Genomic DNA, 27,899 nt, shown 5'->3' with positions numbered 1-27,899 from the left:
GGATTCTATGAGAAGTTTTATAAAGACTGATTAGATAAAAGATGCATCAACATTCAACAAATTACAAATTGATGTAAAATTAATTTAAAAATCCTTTACTTATGTAAAAAGGAATTATAATTAACAGAGGCATACATGAATTTCGTTGACATAAACTTTTTCATAATTTTAGTCATTTAATGCAAAGAAACTTGGAATGATTTATGTAATTGTGCTCAGAATAATATTATCTTCCATTCCTTACTGAAGAAATAATTGCATTAAAATATAGCTTATGATGTTAATTAATGCATTGTATATTTGTGAAAATTTATGAATATATTACGTAGACACAATATAAAACTTTTTAATTGGTATAGTAAGTACTATATCTTCAATTAATGGATTTTATGTTACAACAATTATTTTTAAACATTCAGAAATATAGAGACACCCAAATCCTATTGTGTAAGTTCAATTAAATATATTAAACAACATACATTGCAAGTAGCTATAATCCGCATTAAATAATTAAGAAATTTAAATTATAAACATTTATTTTTTAAACGAATATTTCTCTTTATATTGCAAATTAATTTAATGCACATAATAATCTCATAACATACAATTTTTTAAACTGATACATTTATCCTTTATTTCCATTTTTGTTCAACTTCATTTAAAAATTATGTAACTAAATAATACCATTGCCATACAAAAACAGCTTATTATATCTGGTAAATACAATTTTAAACTATATAAATCACTCTTATTATCAAAAGATATTAACATTTATTGAAAAATTGAATAATGCTTGCAAGAAAAATTAATCTTAATACTTCTTATGTTGATTTAAACAATCTCTTGATTTTTTAAATGTTTATTTAAAACGAGCTTCATTGTTAAATAAGCAATCAATATTAACATTACATATTACTTATTAAAGAGATTTTATTTTTTTACATAAAAGATCAATTAACTTTACTTTCTGTACTTCTTTGTGTTGCCATTAATATATAGCCACATTTTCACAATATCTGTAAATCAGATTAAATTAAAAATCTTTCCTTTCATTCTCAATAAATGTTCAATTTTAATTTTTAATAATTGTAGATGTTTATGATACTAAAAATGACCAAAAGATATGATAAAATAAATAAATATTCAAATAATCAAGAGATTGCGTGAATCAACTTAAAAAGAATTAAGATTTATTATTTTCAAAGCTATTTTTATAAAAATATTGTAAGATCATTATTCAAATTGCTTGACTCCAGTTATTTGAGGCATTTTCTTCCTTAATTTTAAATATCTTAAATATCCTGTAATTCAAATGGAACAAGTTACTAATAAAGTACACAGAATAATTCAAAATAATATATTATTTAAAACACTAAATTTGTTCAAAGAAATAAAACGAGAAATTTTATCATAGGTCTTACAATTGATTAAAAATTATAGTATTACTGTCCTATGTAAATTTTAATTCTTATCAGTTTTTTTGAACTCATGGATATTAAATTACATGTCAAGGCATTTTTCAAATGATTATTCATATTTAGAAATAAAAAAATTAACAGTAAGTAATAATATACTCACTATGTGACAAATTCTGGAGTCGTGTGCAATCATAATCATTGCAAAAGATTTTGTCGTCGTGCATAGGCACCCATACATGCAAAAAATCCAACAATTCCGATGATTAATCCGAGTATCAATGCTAAGGTATCACCAAAATCAAAACTAGACGAAGCTGCCGCAAAATCAAACGTCGCAAAAAGAGCGAGCAGGGAATAAATCCACATCTTTTACTATAAAAAAAAGTGCACTTAAACAGTGTGGTAAATAACCTCTGTGACGACGTGATTCAATAAATTCAACATTTTCATACAATGATTACCGCAGACTTCATATATATTCACTAACTTTATAATTTAGAAGCTTCTTGCATTTTTCCATATTGACACTACATGAAGAAAGAATTGTTGATATTCGATACTTACCACTTTGTGTTTATATTCAACTACACTTTACTCTAATCAACTTTTGATCATAAGCTGTTTAAGACGATTGAAGTATAAGTGATATTAAATTGTTCCAAGTAATTAGATAAACTTACTATGGACAAATAATGATTGTATATATTGAGAAATAAAATAGTAAGTCGAAATTATTGCAAATTGATTTTGGCATAGCATTGTACAAACATGATTTGTTTTATTCTAAGCATTTACATAATTCATTTTAAGATACGTACTTTATTTTACATCAAGTCAACCTATAAAATCGTTAATTATTTTTTTAATCAATTTTGATTACTTTTTATAAAATAAATTACACCGTTATACATACACGTATAAAAAGCGATCGGGGTTAGGTATACATATATATATATATATAATTCATGACCAAAAAATTTCCTAAATTCCAGATTTATTTATTCCTGTTATCGAACATATTTAACTGTTTTTAATTCAAATAAACAAGAACTTAAATAGAACATAGCTGGGATATGTAGTTACATTAGATAATGATATAAAATACAATTAATTAATACTGAATACGTATCTTTAATGTCTCTTTTCGGGATCACGTCCACATAACAAAAAAAATTAACTTTATGTGTCAAAGGAAACGTAAAACTAATAATATATTTATTAAATATATTTACATAGGTATTCGGGGTATAGCACTTCTCTGTTCAAGTTCTTTCGCAAGTAAGGTGATTTTCTGTCTCGCTAGATGAAGTATAGGTTCAGAATAATTTGATTAATAAAATCATATGAATCTTTGAAAAGTTATACTTGTCCGATGTATAATTGGATCTGTTATATCCAATGCGTCTAGAGGTTTGGTAGTAAGACAGAGTGACACCCGTATTCATCTTTAAAAATTCGAATATTAATGATGAATGTAAAATACTTTTAAAAAACCAATCATTTGATATTGTTTTACAATTATTTAGTGTTAATACGTTTTGAAACTTCTGAAATGCTCATCATTTTCGAAAGTTTGATCAATTTCAGTGCAACCTTTTAAAAATTGTTAACCAATCAAAAAGCAAACATATGATTGCGTGCGTAGAGTTTAGGTTGGACTAGCGCGAATGCAGCGACACAACCTAATTTAGTGACGTTCAAGGTGCAGCTTCGCAATGTTTAAGGTGGTGTCACTTACTTACTGGGGAAGTATAGAGAGAGATATACTGGCGCGTATCGACCGAGCAAAAACAATTTTTTCCGTCGCTGCTTACATATTTCAACTATTTAAGACAGGTACAGTGGATTGAATTGTTTATATATTTGTTCGCGTCTTGCCTGAAGTTTTTTCCATTTCGACGTGTAGCGTGTACCTTTTCAAGGAGATAATCATTGCCGTTTTGTAGCCATTTTGCTATCCGTTGATAAATGCAAGACATTTTCGTACCGACAGGTGAACCGCGTACTTCTTGTCACATATAAAATCCAAACATCTACCTCGACGCTTCAAACAATCTTTTCAATATAGGAACCATTCCTTCGAAGTTGCAATACCATGCTAAAGGATTTTGTATCCATAAAGAATATGTGCGTGAGGCACGCACGATGCAGAATTTTCGAATGCTCGTATAAATCAATTTAAAAAGAAGTATGGATGAACCTGAAGGACGAAGGCATTACAATATATTTTTCTTTTATGAATACTTCGTTAATATCGTTTAATTTAATCGCAGGATTAAAAAGATACATACTTTACAAAAATTTTTCTGTTATCTGTCTATGTACAAACTGTGTATGAGCCCTTTAGATATGTAGAATTTGATAAACAGAAGAGATGTTGTGTACTTTCATATTAAATATAATTTAGTTGATACAAGTCTGCATGTATAGTACATACTCCTTATAAAGGTACATTCTATCTCTTAGAAAGTATGGGTTGAACTAGAGTTATTTTGGACGTTTGAAGCAAATGTCTTGTTGAATGTAAAATTACAACTTAGTTTTTGTACGATACCATACAGTTGTATGCATATATGTTATTTCAAAACTATATAATGTAACTTACTTAGATATAAATTACATATATTTTGGTAGAAGTTTTCAGTAATAGATTCTAAAATATTTTTAATTTACATAAAATATGCGTATATTACTATAAGATTATTTATACTATTATGATTTTAATAAATCTTGAATCTATCGGTACTAATAGCACAAAGAATAAACGATTAAAATTATTATTTTTAAATATAGTAAAGATGTATTTAAAAAAAAAATAAAATTATGAAAGAGTTGTTAAAAATAATAAAAATATAACATTGTACTATATATCATTGTTTAAAATTACTTCACATTTTAATGTATGCCGTAGATGTGTAAAATAAAATTTGTTTTAAGCTCCGCTTGGACAGCAATATTTATTTGAAAATTATTATGGAACAGTCCCATGAAATATTGGACACGATAGACAATAGTAATGATACAAACGTGATGGAATTATTGAAAGAAGCAATTTCTGATGAAAACATTATAGTTGAATCAGAAGCTACAGAAGATCATGTGGAAACAGAGATAGAGGAAATTATAGAAATAATAGAAGAAGTGGAAGAGGAAAGCGAAGACTCTTCAGAAATTAACGATCCTATTACAGAAGTGAATAATAAAGGAGATGGAAAAAGTACAAAGAGATTACAGAATGACCAGTTTAATAAAAATTCTGAAATGGAAGTTTACATTTTGGAAGAAAATAGTTCGAGTATGAAACAACATACTGAGAATGAAAATGAAGACAAACATCAGTCCCATATAAATAGTAACAAGCAAGTTATAACGTACGATGTAGATGAAGATTGGCAAGATGAAGATATGGATGAAGAGGAGGAATTTGAACAAGATTCGGACACAATAGATCATTGCATAGAATCTTTACAAGGACAACGAGTGCTACATGGAGATAGAACGTCTATAAATAACCAAGTGATTAGTTTTCCTGTACAAACAAATAGATCAGAATCTAGAGATAATGCAGAATTTCTAGAGAGAACAGAGAAATCTAAACCAAGTCAAGATTTAAAAAATAATGTAAATAATGAAGAAAATGTTGATAGCAGCGTAAATCATGAAATTGTGAAGAATGTTGAAAACAATTTGTTGTATACTGTCCTTGGTACAAAAAAACAAAGTTCTGTAAAGACATTACACATTGATAAACTTTCGGATGGCCATTATATTAAGGTTTATACAGTTTTTATACGATTAAGAATAAAAATTATAATTGTCAATACTATTCCTGAAAATAAAGTTCTTGTTCTTAGATGGAGCAACTTGACGAAAACACTATACCAGTTGAAGGAACAATATATTATGAAGGAGACAACATAGAAGCCTTATATGTTGCACAATCTGTAGAAAATGAGCAGTATCCGTACGATGCTGTACCAATGGAACAAGAAGAGCAATTATGGGAAACTCCAGCCTCTGACACCAATCAAAATCAAGAAAAAGAGAATTCTCAGGTATTATTTTTTAAATGAAAAATTCAAATTTGTTCGTAGTAAATGTGATACAACTTTAACTAAATTTAATTTCAGGACCAAATATTTTTACACGAAGACGAAGAGGGTCAGTTATACTTCAAGGACGACACTGGAACCTTACAGCCAGTATATTTAACCGAAGATGGACATTATGCCATTGCAGAAAATGGTAATGATTCTGCGAACAAAGAATCACAAGTTAAATCTCATCAAAATGTCAGACAAATTGAAGAGGAATCTTATCTTCTTCCAGATAATGAACTTAAATCCACTTATAATAACAAACAGGTATTTTCAATAATTACTGAAAAATCTGCAAAACAGAATTTCCGAATTTTCATTTTTACTATTCTTTAGAATTCTGCAGTGGCCGCTACTGATCTTGAAAATGAAGATAATACAGTGACCATATCCTTGATAATATCCGAGGATGAACATGGTCAAAAAAGAACACAAGTCATTATACCAACAACAGATAATCTAAAATGCGATATTTGTAATAAAAGTTTTAAAACATCTTTTCAATTACTTCGACATAATAGGCTGAAACATGCCCGAGAAGAAGATATTACAACAAGAAACTTTCCGTGCGATTTATGCCCTAAAAGGTGATTTCTTGTGAACACTATATTTATCATTGCTTTATGACTGTGAAAATAATTAACTTCTTTTCATATTTAAGGTATCCAGACCAAAATACATTAGCTCGTCATAGAAAGACACACACCGGTGATCGACCATTTCAATGCCTCGAGTGTCATAAAAATTTTCCAACGTCTACTGCTTTGCGTCGTCACTTAACGCTTCATAATTCACAATCTCGACCTCTTCCGTGCATTTACTGTGGTCGTCGCTTCGTAGAGAAAGCTAGTCTGGCCAAACACGAGCAGTCACATTTGGCTGATGAACAGCGGGCCCACACATGCGATGTATGTCATAAGTCATTCTTACATGCAACTGATCTGAGTCTACATAAAAAGTATCACGATCCCGATAAGAAATTTGACTGTGAGGTTTGTGGTCGAGAGTTCAACCGATTGAACAATTTGCAGAGACATATGATGGTACATCAACAAGTACGTATGATAAATACGATCTTAGCGTTTAAATTTTCGAGTCTCGTACAAAAAGAAGATTCAATATAATTTGACATTTCTCATATTTTCTGCAACTTGTACGCATCACGTAAAGTTAATATATTTCTAGAAAAAGATTTTCCATTTCGAAAATTTTTTTTTAATATAGTTATTTGCTGTCATAACATATTCCTTTTATTTATTAACTTTAGCAAGGGGCAAACGAGGAAATACTCTCTTGTGACGTATGTGGCATCACGTATAAATTCATGAGCTCATTGACGAGGCATATGGTGACGACGCACATGAATCCGGAAAAACTGAGACAGCAAGCGGCTGAACAACGAAGGAAACGGGAAAATAATTATCGGCGTTATCTAGAAAATCGTAAAACGTACGAAACACAACACTCGGGAGGCTACAGTACAAAACGCAATTACCAACATACACGATCGCTCAGGGGAAGTAACGAAGAAGCGGCCTGATTTGCATTTTCCAAGTCGTCCGACTATTGAGAAAAGTACCATTATTAAACTATGATTTTCAAAGAAAATGAAAGGGGAGACAAGGGAAACAGAAAGAAAGAAATATAAGTCTGCGCGTGATATAGTGATATTCGTATATCATTTTACTGCTATAGCGACAATAGATGTGCATTTAATTTAATAAATATATAAACAGTGTATTATCTTAAATGTTCATGTACCTACATATCTATATCTTTATAAGAATTCGTAAAAGATTACTTATATATGTGTGTTTAAAATAAGATATGTATATATAAATATATTTCATTTTCATTGTATAATAGAAATGTACATCATACATATGACTGTTACACATTATGTTTTAATATATACATATTTTATTCTAATTTACATGCGATTATAGCCATGTAATAATAAAGGTAAGTATAAAATATTTCAAAAGTACGAGAACAAAATATATGTGTTAAATATTTAAATAAGAATTTTTTTTATATTCAAACAAGTAAAGAGTACAATTAACAAAGAATTAAAATATCCTATGAAATATTAATTTATTAAACATTGTACCCTAATAATTTTTTACATAGAATGGTCAGAGAAATTAATGCGAGTGAACAAAATATATGATTCCATTTTTAAAAAACATGCATTCGTATTCTTCGCGTATATCGTTGCATTAATAAAGAAAGTAAAATCGTAAAAACATGGATATTTCCATATTGTTTAACCTTTGCCTCTAATTTTCTTTTATATGACTTATCAAATGCGAGATACAGCCCGTGTTAATTATGTGATCTAATATTACAGAATAAGTAAATGAATATTATTCCTTTCTTAACAACACGATTCTGTAAATGTTTTAGTAATAGATCTACTAACTGTAGCCAATATATTTCATTATTACCACATAATTTTACGTCACACGATAAACTTACACGATACATGTGATAATTATTTGTATACGTGTGTATGTATAAACTATTACATCGCGGAAAGTTATTAGTGGCAACTGACAATAGTAGCAGTCAAGTGTAGTCAAGTGCTCTGCTTTGTAGTGAAATGATGGGGTCTACAAATTCTTTTAAAGCACAAGTTTGTTCAACGACCGTTTTAATAGTTTATTAGTGGCTAAAAGTAATTGTAATAGAAAGACATTTGAGTCGAAAAAAGGTGATAAATGTGTTGAACACTGAAGTCATTTAAAGTATATTTCTGAATATGTTCAAAGGTTAATTGATTTCATTCAATTGCACCAGTCACATTGCGCGCGTATAATACTGTTAATTTTGAAAGGTACAAATTTGAAAATAATATTAAAAATTTGTTAATACTTAATTCAGGGTAATTTAGAGCCATATTTGCATTTCATATATCGTATTATGATAGTTAAAATAGTAAGAATTAAATTAACATATACGAGTACATTACATAATAGAATTTTTATTTCTATGTAAGAGAAACAAATGATTTAAAATAAATTAGTATGTGCTCTAAAAAACTAATTTATCGCTGATAGATAGTTGATTAATCATATTTTAATCTTTCAGTTCAAACAAAGTCCGCAATCTTATTAATTGCTGTTATCATGGAGAAGCATGATGCATTGTTACAAGTACATTTAGAGAGACCTATTTACGAACAAGAAGCCTTAAATGAAGATTATCATTATGAACTGCCAAATATATCTGGTACTTTAGAAAAAAAAAGAATATTTTCTTAACACATATATGATAATTATTTTGAAACTAACAATTCTTTGTTACAGTTTTTAAAAATACTGTACACACTTTAAAATCTAAAAATTGGAAATCATGTATGACATCTGCAATTCCTTCGATAAACTGGCTGAAAGACTACAATTGGAAAGAAAGTATAATGTCTGATATAATTTCTGGTTTAACCGTAGCAGTTATGCACATCCCTCAGGGCATGGCTTATGCACTTTTAGGAAACGTACCACCAGTAGTTGGCATATACATGGCATTTTTTCCTGTTTTAATATATTTCTTTTTTGGCACATCTAAACATGTGTCGATGGGTAAGAATAAATACTTGTTAATTATTTGGTAATAAAAGAACAAATGGGAAAGATTTTCAAAAATTTTATGAAAATCAATTGCCAGTATTGACATTTTTAGCGTTTTGCACTTTGCATTTGTACATTTAGTAAAATACTACTTCTATTACAGAAGAGTTACACATAGCTCCTTTTAATAAGAACTTATTAGACAAGTTAGAACAATGAAACATTATTGGCACTCATCAGGAACTTTTGCCGTGGTTTGCTTGATGACTGGGAAAACAGTGATGACTTACTCAATACCACACCATGAGTTTACAAATCTGAATACTACAGATATAGTGTTCAATCACACTGGGGAACATTTGTATTCGTATACACCGATGCAAGTAGCAACAGCCGTCACATTGATGGTTGGGATATATCAGGTAATAAATTCAGAAATTTTTTTTGTGTTTAGATGAAATTAATAATTTGTTTCATATTTTCCTCAGATCATAATGTACGTATTTCAGTTGGGTATCATAAGCACATTGCTTAGCGAACCTTTAGTGAACAGTTTTACAACCGGTGCAGCAGTTTATGTTTTAATATCCCAAATTAAAGATCTCCTAGGTCTGAAATTACCAAAGCAAAAAGGATATTTTAAACTTATTTTTGTATGTGCACAGTATTAAATAGAATTTGTTTAAATGAATTGTTTTAATGATAGTAAATTAATTGAACAATTTATTTCAGACATTAATAGATGTTGTCAACGAGATACAGAATACAAACTTGGCTGCTGTGCTTGTGTCATCAATAACAATTATTAGTCTCGTTTGTAACAACGAGTTTTTAAAGGTAAATATTACAATGGTTTTGTTATAGAAATATATGGATAATTATTTTATTTTGAATATTAGCCATGGGCAAGTAAAAGATGCAGCATTCCAATACCAATTGAGCTAATTGCTGTTGTAAGTGGTACTTTACTTTCAAAATACTTTTGCTTATCTGATAGGTACAATATTCAAGATGTAGGTGATATCCCTACAGGGTATGTAAACATTTCTTTTATCTGTTTTTCATGAATATGACTTGATATTCTTATTTTGCAAAATTAAAAACTGACAGACTTCCAACACCGGTGATGCCAACATTTGATTTATTACACCTTGTAGCAATAGATAGTATTGCTATAACTATGGTTTCTTATACTATAACTATATCAATGGCTTTAATATTTGCGCAAAAACTTAATTACAAAATTAATTCAAATCAAGAACTTCTTGCAATGGTAAGTAAATAATTTATTTAAATAATATGCTTTCAAAAATGCATACAAAACCATTGCACATATTTTAAAAATATTATTTTAGGGTATGAGTAATATATTCGGATCGTTCTTCTCGTGTATGCCAGTGTCAGCATCGTTAAGTAGGTCTTTAATTCAGCAAACTGTTGGCGGTCGAACACAAATAGCTAGTATTGTATCTTGTTTAATATTGCTTACTATTCTTTTATGGATTGGTCCATTTTTTGAACCCTTACCAAGATGTGTTCTTGCATCAATTATTGTTGTAAGTACATACACAGTCTTAAATATCGTTTTGAGGATCATTGAACTACATACTGATTGCGCTTTTCTTTTTTTTTTTTTTGTTAGGTAGCTTTAAAAGGAATGTTTCAGCAAGCTAAACAACTTATAAAATTCTGGAAATTAAATAAATACGATGCGTTAATTTGGATTGTAACGTTTTTAATAGTTGTTATAGTAAATATTGATATTGGTTTACTGCTTGGAATAATGATCTCGCTAGCAATTATTTTATTGCAAAGTATTAGACCTTACACTTGTTTACTGGGACATATACCAAATACAGATTTATATTTAGATTTAAGTAGATACAAGGCAGTAAGTTATTTTTTTTATAACTAATGATCGTTTTTTAAATAAACTAATATATTTATCATTAAAATATACATTTTTATATAACTTTTAGGCAGTAGAGACTCCAGGATTGAAAATTTTTCATTATTGTGGAACTCTCAATTTTGCAAATACTAATCATTTTAAAGCAGAGTTACATAAATTAGTAGGAGTAAATCCAAAAAAAATTATAGAACGCAAACTAAAATTAAGAGAAAATGGTATTTACATGGATACAGGAGACTCGGAAAACAAACAAGAGTTACAATGCGTCATAATGGATATGAGCGCATTAAGTTATATTGACTCTAGCGGCGTAATCGCATTACATTCGACGATAACAGAATTTAATCAAATTGATGTTCCCTTTTATCTAGTAAATTGCACAAGTCCGATTTTTGAAATGATAAAAAAATGTGACTTGTATCTACACGGAAAACTCACATTCAAGATTTTTGCAACAATACAAGATGCTAAAATGTACTTAGAAAAAGAACTTTATTCGAGGTAATACTTTTACTTCTGTCCCATTATTTATGTGATATTGGAGTTAATTATTCTATGATATTTTTGAATGTATAATATTAAAACAAATTTGAATTCATAATGAATTATAATTATAAGTCTTGATATTTGCAAATAATTATGTGGCAAAGTAACAAACTAATTGAACATACTTCTGAATTGATGACATTTCTATATAAATTTTTTTAAATAATTCTATAAGATTAAAAAAACAGGAATACATTCAAAGATCTTCTTTTTCCTCTCATTTTCTCAGCTTCTATTATTTTAATTTCAAGTAATATTCTTAACGATAGTTGAATAGTTGAAATAAATCTTTATACATGACAAAGACAAATATGACTTTACTGTAGAATTAGTTTATTAACAAATGATCAATATATGTATTTCAGTATTTTAACTCTACTAGTTTTATGAGGTGCTTCATAAATTTTATAGAATCATAAAAAAAGACAATAAGATTCGTAGTATTTACTCTTTTATACTTTTAGTACACCTTATAAAATAATAATGTAAAACGACGTATGACATAATTTATTTAAGCTTACCAATTTAGTACTTATTTAACGTTAAAATTACAGTTTTGATAAGAATGAACACTAAAAGACACATTTAGTGATATAAAAACCATAGACCTGATTCATGTTACTTAAAATTAAGCGAAAGTTAATTCAATCGAATTAACCGTTTGCATAAATACTGTATAACATGTATGTACAGTAACGCGTGTATAGTTACGAATAGAACTTACTGATTTGTGATACTGCAAATATATATATATATATATACTATATTTTCTTTTATGTATGTACTTATACTTATAAAAATTATATAGAAATTATTAAATGCATGGATTATATTCCAATATTTTAATAAAATTTAACAAAAATTAATTCGTGTTTAGTATATTTTGTTGGTTCAGGTATGTAAGAAAAAAGCACTAATCTTGTAGATTTAATCGAGCAATCACGGATGATTTATTTACAGTGATCACTCTATGTACAAAGTAACAGTTTCTGGTTACAATAGGTAACTCACTGTCACTATTAAATGTTTATAAATGTGCTACTTTATAATCATACAACTAGTAATGATGTACAATGATTCACATTTGCAGCACATTAATACTTCTATATAGTTTTAAGGCAGTGGCACCTGCACTGATGTCTGTATTTCAGAATAAATACTCAAAATGTATGGCAAAACATTGTTCGACAATGTACCATAAGGAAGTAATGTAATTCATCTATGCTCATTTCGTTCTAACTGCAATTGCTTCACAATTCAATCAAACATATTATTGGTGTATGATAATTAAGCCATTCCATACTTCTTCTTAAGTGATTCCGGCATCTCTGGTGGTGGTGGACGTGGCATACGAAGCCATACTTTAACAGCATCGTAAATAAACCATTGCGCTCCTGTTAATGTACCAATCATAACAATACGAGGACCAAGACCCTTCCACATACCAGCAAAACCAAGTTTTCTTAAAACATCACCAGCTGAGGCTCCCTTCTCTTGATTCAGTTTTGATACAACCTGTATTAACAAAATGCATAACAATGTTATATTGATAAAATAAATAGGAACAGATACAGAAATATAAATACATAAGAAAATACACTTACAGAATCAGCGGGATGAGATACAATTGCACAAAATACACCAGCAATATATCCAGCTGCAAAGGTAACAACCAACTGCTCGCCTTTCGTGCATTCTAGTCGTGGCTTAGGAACTACATATTTATACAAGAGCTCAAGCGTTCGCTCGAAACAAGCAAACTTCATCATTGTGTATGGAATTTGACGAAGCCACAAAGGTACTAGCCCTTTGTAAAATCCACCAAGACCTTCTTCACCATACATTTTGGGGAATGCTTCCCTCAAAGTGTTTGCATACCCTGGCATGGTTTGAATCCTGACCTGTACAAATAAAAAATATACTTCGTGTATTCTAATTTATGTAATCTATCATACATTCAACAATATGTACATTAATACTCTTTCAAAAAAACTTACAATACATATGGAATTGGACATGTTGAAGTGAACATGAGGATCGGTAGGAACAATGCAGAGGAACAAAAGAACAATTCTGTCTTGTTTTGGGTGTAGAGGTAGTCACAGGAATAGACAGATAATGAAAAAATAATATCTGCTAATTTTTTTAAAATTATAACGGACAGTATCGATCTAACTGTTCTCTCTTATAAACAACAATCATTAAAAACGTTATTTGTGAATATGTATGGAAAAAGAATTAATAATTACTTTAGCAGCTTCAAATGGAGCTAGACCAATATCAGCAAAGAATTCTGCAGATGCAGAAGAAACAAGGTATAAACTTATTCTATATTCATACGCCATTTCTTCTCCAACAAGTGCAGAATAATATACTTTGAAGACTTCATAAAGGCCAAATTTAAACATTCCTTGTGTAGAATAACCAAAGAATGTTGGGGCCCAACCTTTTACCAAACCTCGTGTTCCATCCTCAGCCATTGTCACCTAAATAAAAAACAAGATTTAGTTATGGTACTTGTTTTACATGTATAAAGTATTACAAAAAATGATTTATTACTTACTCGGAAACCATTGAAGACTGATTTGTATTTTGCGGAATCTACTTGAATTCGACATTTGACTAAATCCAGGGGTGTGATCATAGTGTGAGTAATACCACATGACAAGATACCACCCAAACCACATAGCATAAAATATTTATTTGATCCAAATTCACAGCTGTCTGTATAACAAAGAAAAATTTCATTTCCATTGGTTTAACCATGACTTAATCTAACTATATAATTTACTAAATATATTGATATTTAACTATTAAGACATTTAAATACATTCATATATGCATTTGATCGACATATAATTACTATGTTCGAAAATATCATAAAATACAATTTTAAAGTGGCACGAATTTCTTAAAAGATTCAATTCTTCATAGAAATATTCTTCATATTTACCAAATCCGCTGTAAAATATATTTAAAATCATGCATTTTGAAAGAAAAAGAAAAATGTAATCGCAAATGAGTTCATTGATCAGCTATTTGTCCGAAACAACGTACAGAAGTTGAATCTGGCAAAACTTCAAAGTCGACACGAATGACCTTACTACCTTGCTCTAATCTAATAATAAATCTTTCAAGAACACGAAGGTATATTTAATTAGTTTCTCGGTCGCGGCCACTGTACCAAGGTTCTATTATTTTTAATCGAATCCCAACCAAGGTTACGAGAATGATATTCCACGCGCATTTTCGACAAAATGGCTGCCCTTATGCAACCCTTGATACGCAAAGATCGGCAGAGGACGACAGAATTTTTGACAGTGACTTAAAAATACCTTTCTGCAACAATTTCTTTCCTTATTCATGAAAAATTGAATTAGTTTTTGGATTTAGCTTGTGTTAATTTTTTTAATAAAATACATATTTAGTAAAAAAAGTAAATATTAATACTCAAGCATATACTCATAATGATATTATTGGTCATGCGACAAAATCTATATTCGTTACATAATTTTATCGAATCACGATAAACTTTCTAAATTTAAATAATGCGAATGCAAATGGTTTTCCAATTCATTATACAACTTTTGATTTAAACTTGAAGTATTGCAAAGAATAATAGATACTTATCAATGATATTCTAGATTATGTAATAACGTTCATGTGACTAAAACTTAGTCTTAGCTAGGATAGAATCAATTTATCTAATAATCATAAAATTTATGTTTGATAAGCACATGTCAACGAGGAACTGTTCTAGTGACGAGCAGTCACGGTAGAACAGTTAATTTATAGACATACTTATTGTCAGTCGAATTAATGTTCAATATACATTTTATTTGCAAACTACTGACCGCCTGAACTGGTGGACGCTGCTGCAATATGACGATTTTTAACGAGCGCCTGTGCGAGCTCATTGTGCCCCTGACATTTGGCTGTCACAAAAGGTGTTCCAAACGGATTCATTTTGATTGCGTCGAGTATTGAGGGCCACATCTTGTCTCTACCACTTTCACCTGTACACAACACCAATCAATAACGATTCGTATGTAATAAATATATTAATTCAAACTACTAGCTACAGAACCTTCAAAGGCACAACTCTCGCCTCCGCGTTGTGGAAAAAGAGTGGCAGGGAGCTCGATAACGGAATCCGTTTAATGATACAGACCATTGATTATTATTTTGTAGATAACGTACTGAACTAATTCTAGCGATACCTCTTAATTCAACAATAGAGGGCTACTGTAGCCAATCATACAAATCTTTAATAGTAATAAATTACTTCAAACAGCAGGTTCTTCTACATGTAAATATTCCCACACGTACTAGCAAGCCTTACTGCTGACTTTAATTAAAGAATCTCGGATGAAAATACAAATACTTATTTATTTCCTTTCCCAGTTTCAAATTTAATTTATAACTATACAAGTGTGGAAATACCTCCCAGATTTACCAATAGAGGGCTAAAAACATTTACTAGATCTTGTAAATTTTATATTAAAATTTGATTTTTTAAAACTAGAATACTTTCATTTTCAATCACATAAGTCTTAATAATTATCGATATATTTTAAATAGGATCTGCTACGCGAAAAATAAAAGTTCTTTGTTCCTTTTTCGAATTTAATTTTAGTCGTTACGTAAGAATAAAGTCACTACATATGTATCTAGTGAATTTACATAAGAATAGTCAATAATACTCTTTACTTTGCAGTGCACTGCCAACCTATTTATTTTATTTTCATTTTTGCGATACAGCAGTGATACAAGATTTAAAGAATTTTTAGCCCCCTTATCACTTTCGTGCCACTTCCAATGTTATCAATTCACACTGAAATTCGAATTTAGCACTCTTAATGTTTGTAATTGAGACTAAACATTAGGAGACTTTAATTATTCGGGAAACAATTGAAATTAGATCTAAGGAATGGTACATTCAAGTCGAAACTTCCATAAAAAGGGTCCAATTTTCAAACGACCATAATCCTACAATAGTGAGTGTATTGCATTTTTTATTTCTGAAGTGGAGCTCATGGATACTTACAAAAAAGTATCAGACAACTTTTCTGTAGGGCGTCAAACAAAATTACTAAAAACGAAAAAGGAATTTTTAAGAAAAATCGACAGGGGGTAGATGCCTAAATTTTTCGACGGAAAAAAAAATTTCAAATCGTTCTGAAAAAATTATTTTCGGTTGCGGGGGTCAATTACAATCATTTTTGGTGAATAGACATACCCCCGAAATCCTACTCAGTTTCGAGAAAAAAATTCCTTACCGAAAATATAATTTCTGATCAGAAATGTCTGCCCGAATTTTCATGCGAATCTTTAAAACGTCATAACTTCTGAACGGATTGGACGATTTTAATGTTTAAAAAAGCAAACTACGCGTATTTTGGCGGAGAATATGTACAAATCGCAAAAATATTCGGAAAGTTAGTCCTTGATCCCGCAAAATGAGAAAAACCCCATAAAAATGGTGCAATTTTCAAACAGCCATAACTCCTACAATTGTGAATATATTTTAATGAAACTTTTTTCTGAAGTAGAGCTCATAGGTACCTACAAAAAAAATATTAGACAACTTTTCTGTAGGGCGTCAAACAAAATTACTAAAAATGAAAAAGGAATTTTTAAGGAAAATCGACAGGGGGGTAGATGCCTAAATTTTTCGACGGAAAAAAAAAAATTTCAAATCGTTCTGAAAAAATTATTTTCGGTTGCGGGGGTCAATTACAATCATTTTTGGTGAATAGACATACCCCCGAAATCCTACTCAGTTTCGAGAAAAAAATTCTTTACCGAAAATATAATGTGTGGCCAGAAATGTTTCCCCGAAATTTCAAGCATATCTTTAAAACACCATAACCTCTGAATGGATTGGGGGATTTTTATCTTTTTTGTTACATATGGAATAAAAAATAGTGGTCTTTATAATCATTAATGCCCTTTATAAAATTCACAAAAATATCAGGAAGGGATTATTTACAATATTTATAGGTATAGCTGTAAGCAATACAAGATCAATATTCAGAACACACTTAAAATAATTAATATACATACAATTACATTAATTAGATAGCAAAACAATTCGAGCACTTATAAATACAGTGCTTTATGGCTATGACATTTGAAGTATGTCAGTCTTGTCAGGATAGTAGAAAACCACATTTGTACGAGAAAACCTGAACACGAGCAATTGTACATTATTATATACAATTTAAATTTTAAATATACTTGAGGTACAGTGTAAAATATACAGCGTTGGAAGAACATGTATCTTTTACATAAAGTTACTTCAACAGTTAAATGCAGAAATAACAAATTACAATCGATACTGTGTACATATCAGATCTATAAAAGATTTCGCGTGCATTGTGAGTTAATCGTTATAAATATAATTATAAAAATATTGTGCTAAATTTTAGCGTAACATTTGTAGAGATTAGCAATACGTATATAGAAGTGACTGTGATCATCCTCTATTAAAAACTATTTTAATTTTTAAATATAAAAAAATAGATCACATCAGCTAGAACAGCAAGGAAGTGAAAACGCACAATGCCGTGCTTCTTTTCTTAAACCATCTTCGTATTCACATTATAGATCGATAGGAAACCTTTTGCTATAGGAAAAATTAGATCTCGCTCGAGGCCTTTTGTTCGAAGTACATGAAATCCTGAAACACACATTTTAGAAAGACGTCAATAATATTTTATTTTTAAATATCAGTGATTGGTAATCTTACAATCAGAAGACAGGCGCCGAGCAACACGGCCTTTATCTTAACGTCCAAGTCCACTGGAAAACTTATGCCAAAATTGTCAGCATCCGTGAACATTTCTCTACCGATTCCGCTCCATTCCTTCTTGATGACTCCAACTCTATGTTGACCGTCTGCAGACTTTACCTATAGAAAAACGAATTATTGATTAAACAATATATTTCACCTGCGCTATTATAATTGACGAAGTTATACCTTGAACGTTACATCTACGCAAAATCGAAACCACGGTCCTTTTATAATTAAAACAGTTTCTCCGGACGCGTTGCGAATCGAAAATGAAGGCCGCCAGAGACTCCAGTCTTGCGACACCGAGCCAAGCAACGTATCACCGGAATATACTTCTAGCTCCTGGAAATACACCAAATTCAAAAATATGTTCCAATACATTCTTTTGGGACCATCATACAGCTAGCAAGATACGTTTCGGTATAATTACTGTATCATTAACGTTCGTCCGTACATGGAAACAATGTGCATGACTTGGATCTTATCGAGGTCGGTATTTTAGGTATACTTCATGTTTGTATTCAGGGTGCTTCATTAGAAACAGCACACATTATTATCTTCACTATTTTAAATAATACGAAGCGTTGATAACAAAAGATATATAGCTTTGAGGGGATACAACATGTGATTTTAAAACATCGTATGCATGCTTCATCGTCGCAAATGTTAACACTTTAACAACTTTAATTCTAAAAATTCATGTGCCTAATAAACATTATAAAAGTATTGAGCTGCACTTTATTTTAGGGGACAAGAAATATATTTTTTAACTGTATCAAAAGCTATACGTATTTAAAGATGGGTACTATACGCGTGAAACTTAGTCGGTAAGACAGTTTGTACCATTAAATTGCATCGATTAAGTTTAATATTAAATCTACATTATTCTTAAGGTAGTACTGTCGCCATAAAAATTCACACGGGCAATTTGAGTTAAGTCTGGGTTAATAGTATCAATAGCAGAAAAATGGCGCCAAAATTTTTGGTTCGTTTATTGTATAGAATAATTGAAGAAAAGGCGAATGACAAAGAAATTCTTTTCGTAATCGTACGTTAACACAGTACAATCATATTTCACATCGGCAACAGTACTGTGTAGACACTCGATCGGTTCGTGAAGGACACGTCCGTTCGCGTTACCATGATTGCCTCTTTATTTATGATAGCCAATAGATACCGCTCGCAAAACGTTCGCCTGAGTTTCTCAAACATGCGGTGTACACACAACGAGCGAACTTTCTGCACACGTGCACACCATCTGCGCGACGATTACCTTTGACGAAAAGTTATTCAGCCCTCATCGGAAAGGCAGGTCACGATCGATATTCTTTGAACAGCACCGCCTCGGTCATCGACGTTTTCGAACACGTTGGTCCCGACCACGTTGAAAATTCCGATTATTTGATTTTATTTAAAGTTAGTTAGAAACAGAATTCTTGGATAAATATCACATGGTAACGTTTGGTTTCTAGCGCGTTGTTTTCGAATATGTATAGGGAGATTTGCAATAACTTTCACGCGGTTTCTATCAAAGATAGCAACTGTTGTAACTAACATGAGAACAAAATAATATATAAAAAAAAACATCGTAATTTTTGGTCCCTCAAAACGAAGTGTGGCTAAATGCTAGGTTTGGCAAAAAGTTTTGGCCGTATTTCCACGAAATACTTTTTTGTATACTTGAAATAATTTCCCCGATAAATCTAATATTATTTGACAACTGAGCGAATAAATATGGCGGCAATGATTCGCAAGTCCACTGTCCGTGGGATGGCACTTGTTATGAATAGAGAACCTTTGTGTAAAATTGAAATTATACTATTTCGTTGTACCCTCGGCTATTAAATTTAGTCGTAAAGATTTACGTGCAAGACTACCGTCATTAAAATCTTAACCTGAACCGATATAATTTATTGGCCTAATGGCCTGGTCTGATATTTCCGTTACAGACTCGATTGTTTCCATCGCGGACGCGCCAGCTGCGTCTCGTCCTTTCTTTAACACGAAAAAGGGAAAATACCTGCAAACAGCAAGGGCAGCAGCAACTTTCGCACCTGCAGGGACGAACCATACGCAGAATTTCTCTTCTGCCGCTGTCGATCACTTGAAACTCACAGCTACGGTAAGAGCCCAGGCATAAACGTGCACATATTCCTGATTGTTCAGCGACGTAAAATACTGGTTCTCCCCGTATATTCACCACGCTGTATTTGTTTTTGGTTTCAAATCCAACAAAAGCTATAACAGTGTTCAACGAATCAGTCGATACTTACTAAAGCACAACAATAACACTATCGAATTATACTTGTTTAAGTTAGTTGCACGTTACTTTTGTAAGAAGAAAATAAAAAAGCATCGATGGCAGCATCGAGCACAATCACTAAGCGGAGTTAATCGCCTTGGGTTGTAAACGGCTCAATTATTTCCTATCTATTGTTTAATTAGAATCTAATTAGTTTAAATAGTCCAAGCTTCGTTTAAATCGGTTATTCGAAATTTCTGTATTATCATTGAATATGTACAAGTTCACATTAAGGACATAGTAAAAATTTTTTTATATCAAACGAATAAGAAATATGATATAAATGGAGAGCTAACCTTCGATCAGTTCTACCTTTTGATTCACAAACAAATGATCAAGGACCATAAGGTATTCCAAGCCGGGCGGACAAGTCGTACTCGGCGGTAACCAACCACCTGAAACGAAGGAAAACATCATAACGTTAGTGCAAATGGTAACGTAACAACATATTAATACAGTCTGATCCATTGCTATTCGCATATTTTTATTATTTTCAATTTACAATTGTACTAAATTTTAAAAAATATAATGATAAAACAATTTCTTTTTATTTAACCATTACAGTAAAAGAGATACAAATATTAATATTTATTTATTTACGGGTTGTATCACATAATATATGCATTACTATAAATTATTAGGTGACTCTCTGGACGTGGAAAACGACTAACGATTTTGACAAATGTAATCGTTACCCGTTCGTAACTTGGTTCATTAAAAAGCCCGCCAAATTGTTTTTTAAACTCGACGAGAAATCAAGCGTGTAATAAGAGTCACCTCTTTTCCTCGTCCGTGAGGAATCTGGTGTAGCCCTTCCGCTTTGATTGATATCTCTTTAGGGTGTCTCTGAACAAAGTGCGAACCCGCCTTCGAATTTGTTGCACCTTTACCTTCCAAGAAGTTTCGAAGTACTCAGACTCCATCGCACATGCGTGCGGAATAAACTCACTCGTGAACTCTCATTGCTAACAACACGGCAGGAACGGTAACATTTTTCGAAATAAAAACGTTTTTTCGAAGAACTTGTTAAAAAATTTGCATAACGATCACGCCAAGTTATTTTGTTTTATTTAATTTTATGTAAATTGCAGTACAATCGACAGGTTTCTATTTTTTTTCATTACAACTTCGATGTTTCTATACATGTGTGTGTATATAATATATGTGTATATCTATATATGTATAGATATGCAATGCCCTGTAAACTTATTTAACGCGTTAAATGTCACTGAAATCGCTTCACGGTGTACTATTAGTAGCACTTGCACTCGTAACGATCAGTTGTTTTCTCAAGTTCCTCCTACTCGGCAAAATGATAAGACGTGTGTATTTTTCCTGGGACACATTTACTTCTTTGGACTGCTCTGCTTTACCGTGTTATCTTTGTAGATAGAGAAAACAATAAATACTATCCTTGGAATGAAAACTTTCCAACTGTCCAATAGGGGGTATTAGAATTATCTAAGCCTTCGCCACGACGTTCTTTTTCTTATAGTAACGGCCATAAATGTTTTCGTTATTTTTGATGACTCGAAAAATTTTCTCAGAAACGTATTCTTTGTTTCGAGAGAGAAAAAAAATTTTCTTTTTATTAAATTATGAATTGCGTGCGTTTTACGAACACTATCGTGAGGTTTAAAATAGCCTAAGTTTTACTGTTACTGCAATTTCTTATTTATTACCAACGAGATAAGGAAGTAGACATTTTATAACTAAATACCATCTACTATTTTTATCTATAATAATAACGTGGAAACGTAATGGCAATGCAGATAGTATAAGTGCCTCGAGCAATTTATAACGTACTTCATAAATTTATAAACAAAGTTTAAACAACGTATGTTAATAGAAACAATCTATATCAATAAATTCTTCTGAACAATAAAAAGTTAAAATTGGCAGAGGACACAGAAGGGCCCCAATGTATAAAATATAAAGATTAAATTAAACTACGTAAACTGTGCCATTCCAGAGTCAACATTAAACGAATTAAAGTAATTATAACAATTGTTGACGTATCTCGGGCGCACAAAATATTTAGAAATCATTAGCTTAAAATAATGTCGCGCGATCAAGATTCGATCTGTGCATTCGTTTTATCATAACCGTGTCTATTAAACGGGTCAAGTTACTGTTGAAACGTTGCATTCGTAGAAACGGTTAACCGCAATGCGAAACAAGATTTTATGCAACGCGATTATAGCCCTTGGTCGGTAGCAAATTGTCGATCCGCCAACGCACGTCCGGCTGGACGCGCTGTTTCGCAAATTGGTCAGAATATTATTTAATCTTCGTACACCGTTAATTAATCATGAATCACCTTAACCTGCTGCTCAGCGCGAACAACCGTCATTTTCTTTTCATTCCTGTTACAAAAATGCTCATCCATTCATTTAAACAAAATACAGGTAGCCCTCCTACAAACATAAATTACGAGAACCTTCCTACAACACGACATCTTATAATACGGTTTCGCTTTGACACGATAAGAAAATTGCGAAAACCTTTGTAAAACACTATACTTTTGCGGCACTGAATAACATGATTTTTGCTTAACATATTTAAAAACTAAATTACCTTAAAATAATGACGCGAAGGAATAATGAACTATAGTGGCTTTACATGAAAATATATAAACAAATTATAATTTATTAAATTAAGGTTGCGTTAAATTAAAATAATATTTTTTTGTTTTGTGTTATATATACATTTATATTTTTCATAAAAATTAAATTGCTTATGTAGAATTAGAAAAAAATATTTGTTTTTAATAAGTTTTCGGAATGTAACTTCCCTTTTTATACTGGCTCTGGGTCTCATATAACACGGTTTCACACAACACGGCATTTTCTAGGAACCTATCTACCGTGTTATAGGAGGGTTACCTGTACACGATATTCGTGTTCGGCCGATTTCCATTGAGATTTAGAAAAAAAATTGTTCGTGACAATTATAACTGGCTGTTTCAGAATACTTAGAGACCAACTGCGCCCTCTACATAACAATTATATTTTTACAGCCAAAGAAAAAAAAAAGTGTCGATAAAACGAAGCTTCATTGTGAACGGACTTTTCATATCGGAGGGGTCCATTTATCGAAACACATAAAGCGGTAATAATCGCCTGGCAACTCTGACCCTAACGACGAATCGTTTATATTCAGCCGTAATAAAAGCAAATATTGGATGCAGTGCCTCGAACGGTATCGGTAGCACGAGCATTGGCTACCTGGAATGTCACTATTCACGCTATTGGAACAATGAAAATCCCGAATCAATTAATACCCTGCAATTAAATTGACATTCGCGAGAGAAAAACCAATATGGAAGAAAAACATCACAGAAAACAGTACACGAACGAGTCCGTTTGCACGGCAGGTTTTCGGTTAACACAGCCGAATCACGGACAAGCAACGATCTAGAACACCGACGCACGAAAGTCGCGGCGAAATTCCCGATTCACCGCACTAAATGCTCTTCGAAAAAGTTTTGTCACACATCGATCTCGATCGGTTCCTGTTGCACGGTGCGACGCAAGTGTATTTACTGCCGATAAGAGGGCGAGACGAGCTACGGGAACACGAAACTGGATGACACTTATCCTGCATACATACATGATGCTTCCATCAACGAAGACGACTATTATCTACTTACTGATCGTCACTTGGCAAACAGTGACTGCATCGTGGTCCGTTTACGGACCGCTTGTCTCTTCTACTACGAACCCAGATAACGTCAGTAACTGATAAACGCCGACTCAAAAGTAACTACCTGAACGTTTAGGAATTTTTTAAATTATTTAGCGAGTCGGTAGGCTGAGAGTAGTGGACTTAGAAGAGTTTAAAAGAGGAAGGGCTAACGAAAAATTATAAATAGAAATATTAAAGTTTTCATAATTGTTAACAAGTCGTTTTCTTGCGTAATTAAATTCTCGTCACGTTTCGTGATTCTTGAAACAATTGATCCTTAATCGTCGAATATATGTCACGCGCAAACAAGTTTTCGGTTATCTAGAATGTATTACGTAAAATGTAATCCCGACAGAATTTGATATGAAGTATAGATACTGTGAGGCGATAAGTAATGAGCGATAAGCATAACGAAAGCAGCCTTTTTTTCTACTCACATATTCGATAAAAAATATTAAAACACTTGCGAGATAAAATATTCACTCATGTGACGACTCGCGTGGCAAACAGACGTACAGTGAAAGTATCACGTGCGTATTAAATTGTTTACGACACTCATGGGCATTAGCACAGATACAGTTATCGAAACAAAATCCTCTGTGTGTTCGATCTAATCACAATCGTAAATTGACTATTCGATTAGGAATGACTCGATTTTTTCAGGGCTAATATTTGTAAGATGAAATCGAATGTTTTACTATTAGAGAAAATTAACGTAACAATTACTAGTAAATGAAAATAATAGACGTGGAAATATTTTTACCTTGCATCATCATCGGCATACCAGGTTGTGGCATCGGAAATGCACCGGGTACGGGTGCAGTTGAAATGGGTTGCATAGGTGAATAAGGCGGTGGTTGCATTGCAGGGTACGAAGTCATATTTCTTTCGCCTGAAACCAAAATAAATTTACCTTTTAAATATTTAATTTTTCTATTTAATTAATGCGAATCATTAGTGTTAAACAAATTTCATTCTTTCGCTTTGAACGAATTAAACATTTTCGATGCTTTATTCTCGATGCTTGACTTAGTCAGGCTTTTGAAATATATGCATACTAAATGAAAACACACATCTGTGAAACATACATATATAATATATGTATAACACACTATGAAAATTGAATATTGACTCCCCTTTGTTTACTTTTCATTTTGGTATTTAGGTTATGTTTGAATAAATCCCTCGATCGGTAATTTCGTTCCTATGCAGAGCCTCCTTATCCGCAGAGGCATCGTGTTTGAAATTAGTTGCGAAAAAGCTCGTGCGATGACGAAACTTTAATCGTAACACTGTTTATGTTATTGAAATTGTCAGGTCATTGTCCGCTCGTAAAGGTCGTTGTAACTTTACGCGAGGATGTGAAGTATAGCCGATAGCCCCATTTTTTTAATGATAATAATCCTTTGTCTCTCGATACGCATGTGATCGATAACTTACGCTGAAGTTGATGACTACTTACTAATGCTAACTGACTATAATACTCCACTTGCGATTGAAAATCGAAAATAATATGAACTACGTTACGAACAATTATTTCTACATTTTTCTTATCGTTGTTCGCACGATGATTACATACGTTTTATAATTTTCTATTATTATTGTATGTTCGAATATGTTTGAAAATTGAAATACTTATTTATTTTCTGATATTACATTTCGTTAATTTTGTTAACATTGACATGAAATTTAATAAAAAAAAAAATGCGACAGACAAAATGCTACTATAGAGTAAGAGAGAAATCGGTCGATTGAAATCAGATAAAAAAAATTGATTGCAGAGCAAGAAAAAGAAATGACACCTTAAACTAGTTTCCACCTCATCGTATGTACTACTTTTTAATAGCCTCGAATGAAGTTTCATGAGGCCTAATCGACAGTTTCCTCGTTTGTTGCGAACAACCTCGATAACTTTTCGTTCGTGCAATTTTTTTTCAATGTACCGTAACACGCACTGATTACGCTTTTCACGACAAACGAATGATAAGGAGTCACAAATTGGACGAATTATGTTACAGAATTGGAGAAGGACGAGGTTTCGATAATGTCCCAATTAGCGATATCGAAGAAAATGGATCGATAAGCGTGACGATAAATGCACGTGCATTTCGAGAACCAGATGCATTGTTATGAGCATTCAATGACAGCTGATTCAACACGGTCGTAACGAAAATTAATTCGTTTATGCGCCTGTATAACTAAAACTACCGATTGATTTTACTTTTCAATCTATTTGCTTTCTCGATAAATATTATGTTATTTATGTGAAAGTAAGCTAAATAAATTACTTAAAATGCTGAATAAATTATTATGTTAAAATGATCAGTGTTGCTTTGTTTCAAGCGAGGTTATAATTGGTATATTAATGTCTTTTTAGGGGAAAATGTTTTCCGATGTAGGAAAAGGCATGATTTTCTGATAGGCCCGATCAACGTTGGCCCTCTCTAACCAATTAATAACCGTTCGTCACCAAATACTACGTAAAGTGATGCATTGTTCAGTTATGTACACTTTCATCGGATGATGTCATCGTGTCTCACATGTGTCTGCGTCGCATACCACAAGGTCGTCAGTGTCGTGACTGCTGGAATGACGTATCCATACGACACACCAACACAAAAGAAATGAGTGGCCTGTGTAAACTGCGAGATACAGCAGCAATATGCGCTTCCGGTTTTTCAGAAAAGTACGGTTACGCCCTTCGATGGTAGAAAAGAAATATCGAACTTACGTGCGCCTCTTGCTGTCAGGATCTTTCTTCTTGTTTTACTTTTGTCTTCCTTTTTCTGACATTAATTAAAAAAAGGAAATACACGGCAGAAACTACGAGACGTATATACTCAAAAGTCTTATTTCCTGTTACGCACGACTCTCTTGATTTTTCTTTCCTGGTCTATTTTAAGGATTCGCGTTTTATGCAGTGTTCTCATGTGATGAGCAATTTTCTGCACACTCGATCTACGCGAAACAAGCAGCGTAAATTTTGTGCGGTGCTTGATGACTCAAATACGGAATGCTTCCGTACGAAAATAGCAACTAATAATCGCTTTGCCAATGAAACATATTTTCCACCTAATAAATTATTTCATATATTTCTTACATTATGCGTTTTGTATCTACAACGCAAAAATATGTCTTTTTATAAACGCGAAAGAAGAAACAATGCGATACAAATAATATTTAATAATGAATAAAACTGAAACAATTGAACAACATTTTAAGTCATCATTATTAATAAAACATCGTTGCAAGAATAGAGAATAAGTCCAAGGATATATCATGGAAAAAAATTTCGATTCGTAGACGTAATCTAAACATGAATTTTAAGGAATGATTGGTAATATTAATAAAACTCACTGAACGCTTGGGAGCGTCGAGGTCGTGGATAGTGCTGTCTGGAAGATAAGAGTATGACACTTGCATCCGGTAAAGGGAGTTTCCGTGATTCCTCTCTTACTATTTTCCTCGGGCACAGTTTTATATAGAAAGAAAGAACGGTTGTCAGTCTTCTCGTCCAGCGCTGCTATTCGTCCGACTTTTCCGTCCCGATCGGTATCCACCAATCGTCATTC

General features: G+C 31.8%; 4 protein-coding genes and 1 long non-coding RNA gene across 11 annotated transcripts; 2 read left to right on the top strand and 3 right to left on the bottom strand.

Moving 5' to 3' along the window:
• Nucleotides 1–60: 60 nt before the first annotated feature.
• Nucleotides 61–2,207, bottom strand: LOC143347032 (uncharacterized). Its single transcript, XR_013080540.1, has 3 exons — nt 1,983–2,207; nt 1,579–1,790; nt 61–1,301 (listed from the first exon to the last, which is right to left on the bottom strand). It is a non-coding gene; the product is annotated as an uncharacterized LOC143347032 (long non-coding RNA).
• An 893-nt stretch (nt 2,208–3,100) lies between these two features.
• LOC143347031 (uncharacterized) lies at nt 3,101–7,396 on the top strand. 4 transcript variants are annotated; one of them, XM_076775860.1, is made up of 7 exons: nt 3,101–3,254; nt 4,356–5,192; nt 5,273–5,473; nt 5,549–5,782; nt 5,852–6,102; nt 6,177–6,423; nt 6,783–7,396. In XM_076775860.1, exons 2-7 carry the CDS (start codon nt 4,392–4,394, stop codon nt 7,053–7,055), a joined length of 2,007 nt encoding a protein of 668 aa, XP_076631975.1. In that variant the 5' UTR covers nt 3,101–3,254; nt 4,356–4,391; the 3' UTR covers nt 7,056–7,396. The 4 variants fall into 4 exon arrangements, with proteins under 4 accessions (XP_076631975.1, XP_076631974.1, XP_076631971.1 ...); XM_076775859.1 differs by having other exon boundaries at nt 6,177–6,507; XM_076775856.1 differs by having other exon boundaries at nt 6,177–6,570; nt 6,783–7,395.
• Nucleotides 7,397–7,834: 438 nt separating this feature from the next.
• LOC143346267 (prestin) lies at nt 7,835–12,336 on the top strand. 3 transcript variants are annotated; one of them, XM_076774212.1, is made up of 11 exons: nt 7,835–8,228; nt 8,606–8,746; nt 8,824–9,096; nt 9,325–9,506; nt 9,573–9,737; nt 9,817–9,921; nt 9,984–10,117; nt 10,195–10,357; nt 10,440–10,640; nt 10,727–10,975; nt 11,064–12,336. In XM_076774212.1, exons 2-11 carry the CDS (start codon nt 8,644–8,646, stop codon nt 11,499–11,501), a joined length of 2,013 nt encoding a protein of 670 aa, XP_076630327.1. In that variant the 5' UTR covers nt 7,835–8,228; nt 8,606–8,643; the 3' UTR covers nt 11,502–12,336. The 3 variants fall into 3 exon arrangements, with proteins under 3 accessions (XP_076630327.1, XP_076630326.1, XP_076630328.1); XM_076774211.1 differs by having other exon boundaries at nt 7,836–8,351; nt 11,064–12,335; XM_076774213.1 differs by lacking the exons at nt 7,835–8,228; nt 8,606–8,746 and having other exon boundaries at nt 8,955–9,096; nt 9,248–9,506.
• A 125-nt stretch (nt 12,337–12,461) lies between these two features.
• Mpcp1 (Mitochondrial phosphate carrier protein 1) lies at nt 12,462–15,784 on the bottom strand. The gene is made up of 6 exons (XM_076774214.1): nt 15,630–15,784; nt 15,397–15,558; nt 14,106–14,266; nt 13,792–14,028; nt 13,147–13,443; nt 12,462–13,057 (listed from the first exon to the last, which is right to left on the bottom strand). The coding sequence occupies exons 2-6, from the start codon at nt 15,536–15,538 to the stop codon at nt 12,830–12,832; spliced, it is 1,065 nt and encodes a 354-aa protein (XP_076630329.1). The 5' UTR covers nt 15,539–15,558; nt 15,630–15,784; the 3' UTR covers nt 12,462–12,829.
• Nucleotides 15,785–17,427: 1,643 nt separating this feature from the next.
• Nucleotides 17,428–27,844, bottom strand: LOC143347005 (phospholipid scramblase 1). Of its 2 annotated transcripts, none has more exons than XM_076775781.1 (7): nt 27,059–27,363; nt 25,091–25,219; nt 20,937–21,035; nt 20,359–20,576; nt 18,525–18,680; nt 18,294–18,455; nt 17,428–18,224 (listed from the first exon to the last, which is right to left on the bottom strand). In XM_076775781.1, exons 2-7 carry the CDS (start codon nt 25,206–25,208, stop codon nt 18,183–18,185), a joined length of 795 nt encoding a protein of 264 aa, XP_076631896.1. In that variant the 5' UTR covers nt 25,209–25,219; nt 27,059–27,363; the 3' UTR covers nt 17,428–18,182. The 2 variants fall into 2 exon arrangements, with proteins under 2 accessions (XP_076631896.1, XP_076631897.1); XM_076775782.1 differs by lacking the exon at nt 27,059–27,363 and adding an exon at nt 27,685–27,844 and having other exon boundaries at nt 17,430–18,224.
• Nucleotides 27,845–27,899: the final 55 nt, after the last annotated feature.

This window comes from Colletes latitarsis, chromosome 10 (assembly GCF_051014445.1).
Source record: "Colletes latitarsis isolate SP2378_abdomen chromosome 10, iyColLati1, whole genome shotgun sequence".
NCBI lineage: Eukaryota > Metazoa > Arthropoda > Insecta > Hymenoptera > Colletidae > Colletes > Colletes latitarsis.
The sequence above is the reverse complement of the archived record's forward strand: the minus strand, read 5'-3'. Positions and strand labels throughout refer to the sequence as shown.

What these genes read in the sequence shown, in the direction of transcription:
- LOC143347031 (XM_076775856.1), top strand. Translation starts at nt 4,392, where the DNA reads ATGGAACAGTCCCATGAAATATTGGACACGATAGACAATAGTAATGAT. An exon ending in AAGAAAAAGAGAATTCTCAG is followed by an intron (nt 5,474 to 5,548) that starts GTATTATTTTTT and finishes ATTTAATTTCAG; the next exon opens with GACCAAATATTTTTACACGA. An exon ending in CCACTTATAATAACAAACAG is followed by an intron (nt 5,783 to 5,851) that starts GTATTTTCAATA and finishes ACTATTCTTTAG; the next exon opens with AATTCTGCAGTGGCCGCTAC.
- LOC143346267 (XM_076774212.1), top strand. Translation starts at nt 8,644, where the DNA reads ATGGAGAAGCATGATGCATTGTTACAAGTACATTTAGAGAGACCTATT. An exon ending in TGATGGTTGGGATATATCAG is followed by an intron (nt 9,507 to 9,572) that starts GTAATAAATTCA and finishes TATTTTCCTCAG; the next exon opens with ATCATAATGTACGTATTTCA. An exon ending in GTAACAACGAGTTTTTAAAG is followed by an intron (nt 9,922 to 9,983) that starts GTAAATATTACA and finishes TTTGAATATTAG; the next exon opens with CCATGGGCAAGTAAAAGATG.
- Mpcp1 (XM_076774214.1), bottom strand. Translation starts at nt 15,538, where the DNA reads ATGTGGCCCTCAATACTCGACGCAATCAAAATGAATCCGTTTGGAACA. An exon ending in AGCGTCCACCAGTTCAGGCG is followed by an intron (nt 14,267 to 15,396) that starts GTCAGTAGTTTG and finishes TTTGTTATACAG; the next exon opens with ACAGCTGTGAATTTGGATCA. An exon ending in CTCCATTTGAAGCTGCTAAA is followed by an intron (nt 13,444 to 13,791) that starts GTAATTATTAAT and finishes TTATTTGTACAG; the next exon opens with GTCAGGATTCAAACCATGCC.
- LOC143347005 (XM_076775782.1), bottom strand. Translation starts at nt 25,208, where the DNA reads ATGACTTCGTACCCTGCAATGCAACCACCGCCTTATTCACCTATGCAA. An exon ending in GCTGCCCTTGCTGTTTGCAG is followed by an intron (nt 18,681 to 20,358) that starts GTATTTTCCCTT and finishes GTGTATTTCCAG; the next exon opens with GAGCTAGAAGTATATTCCGG. An exon ending in GCGTAGATGTAACGTTCAAG is followed by an intron (nt 18,456 to 18,524) that starts GTATAACTTCGT and finishes GTTTTTCTATAG; the next exon opens with GTAAAGTCTGCAGACGGTCA.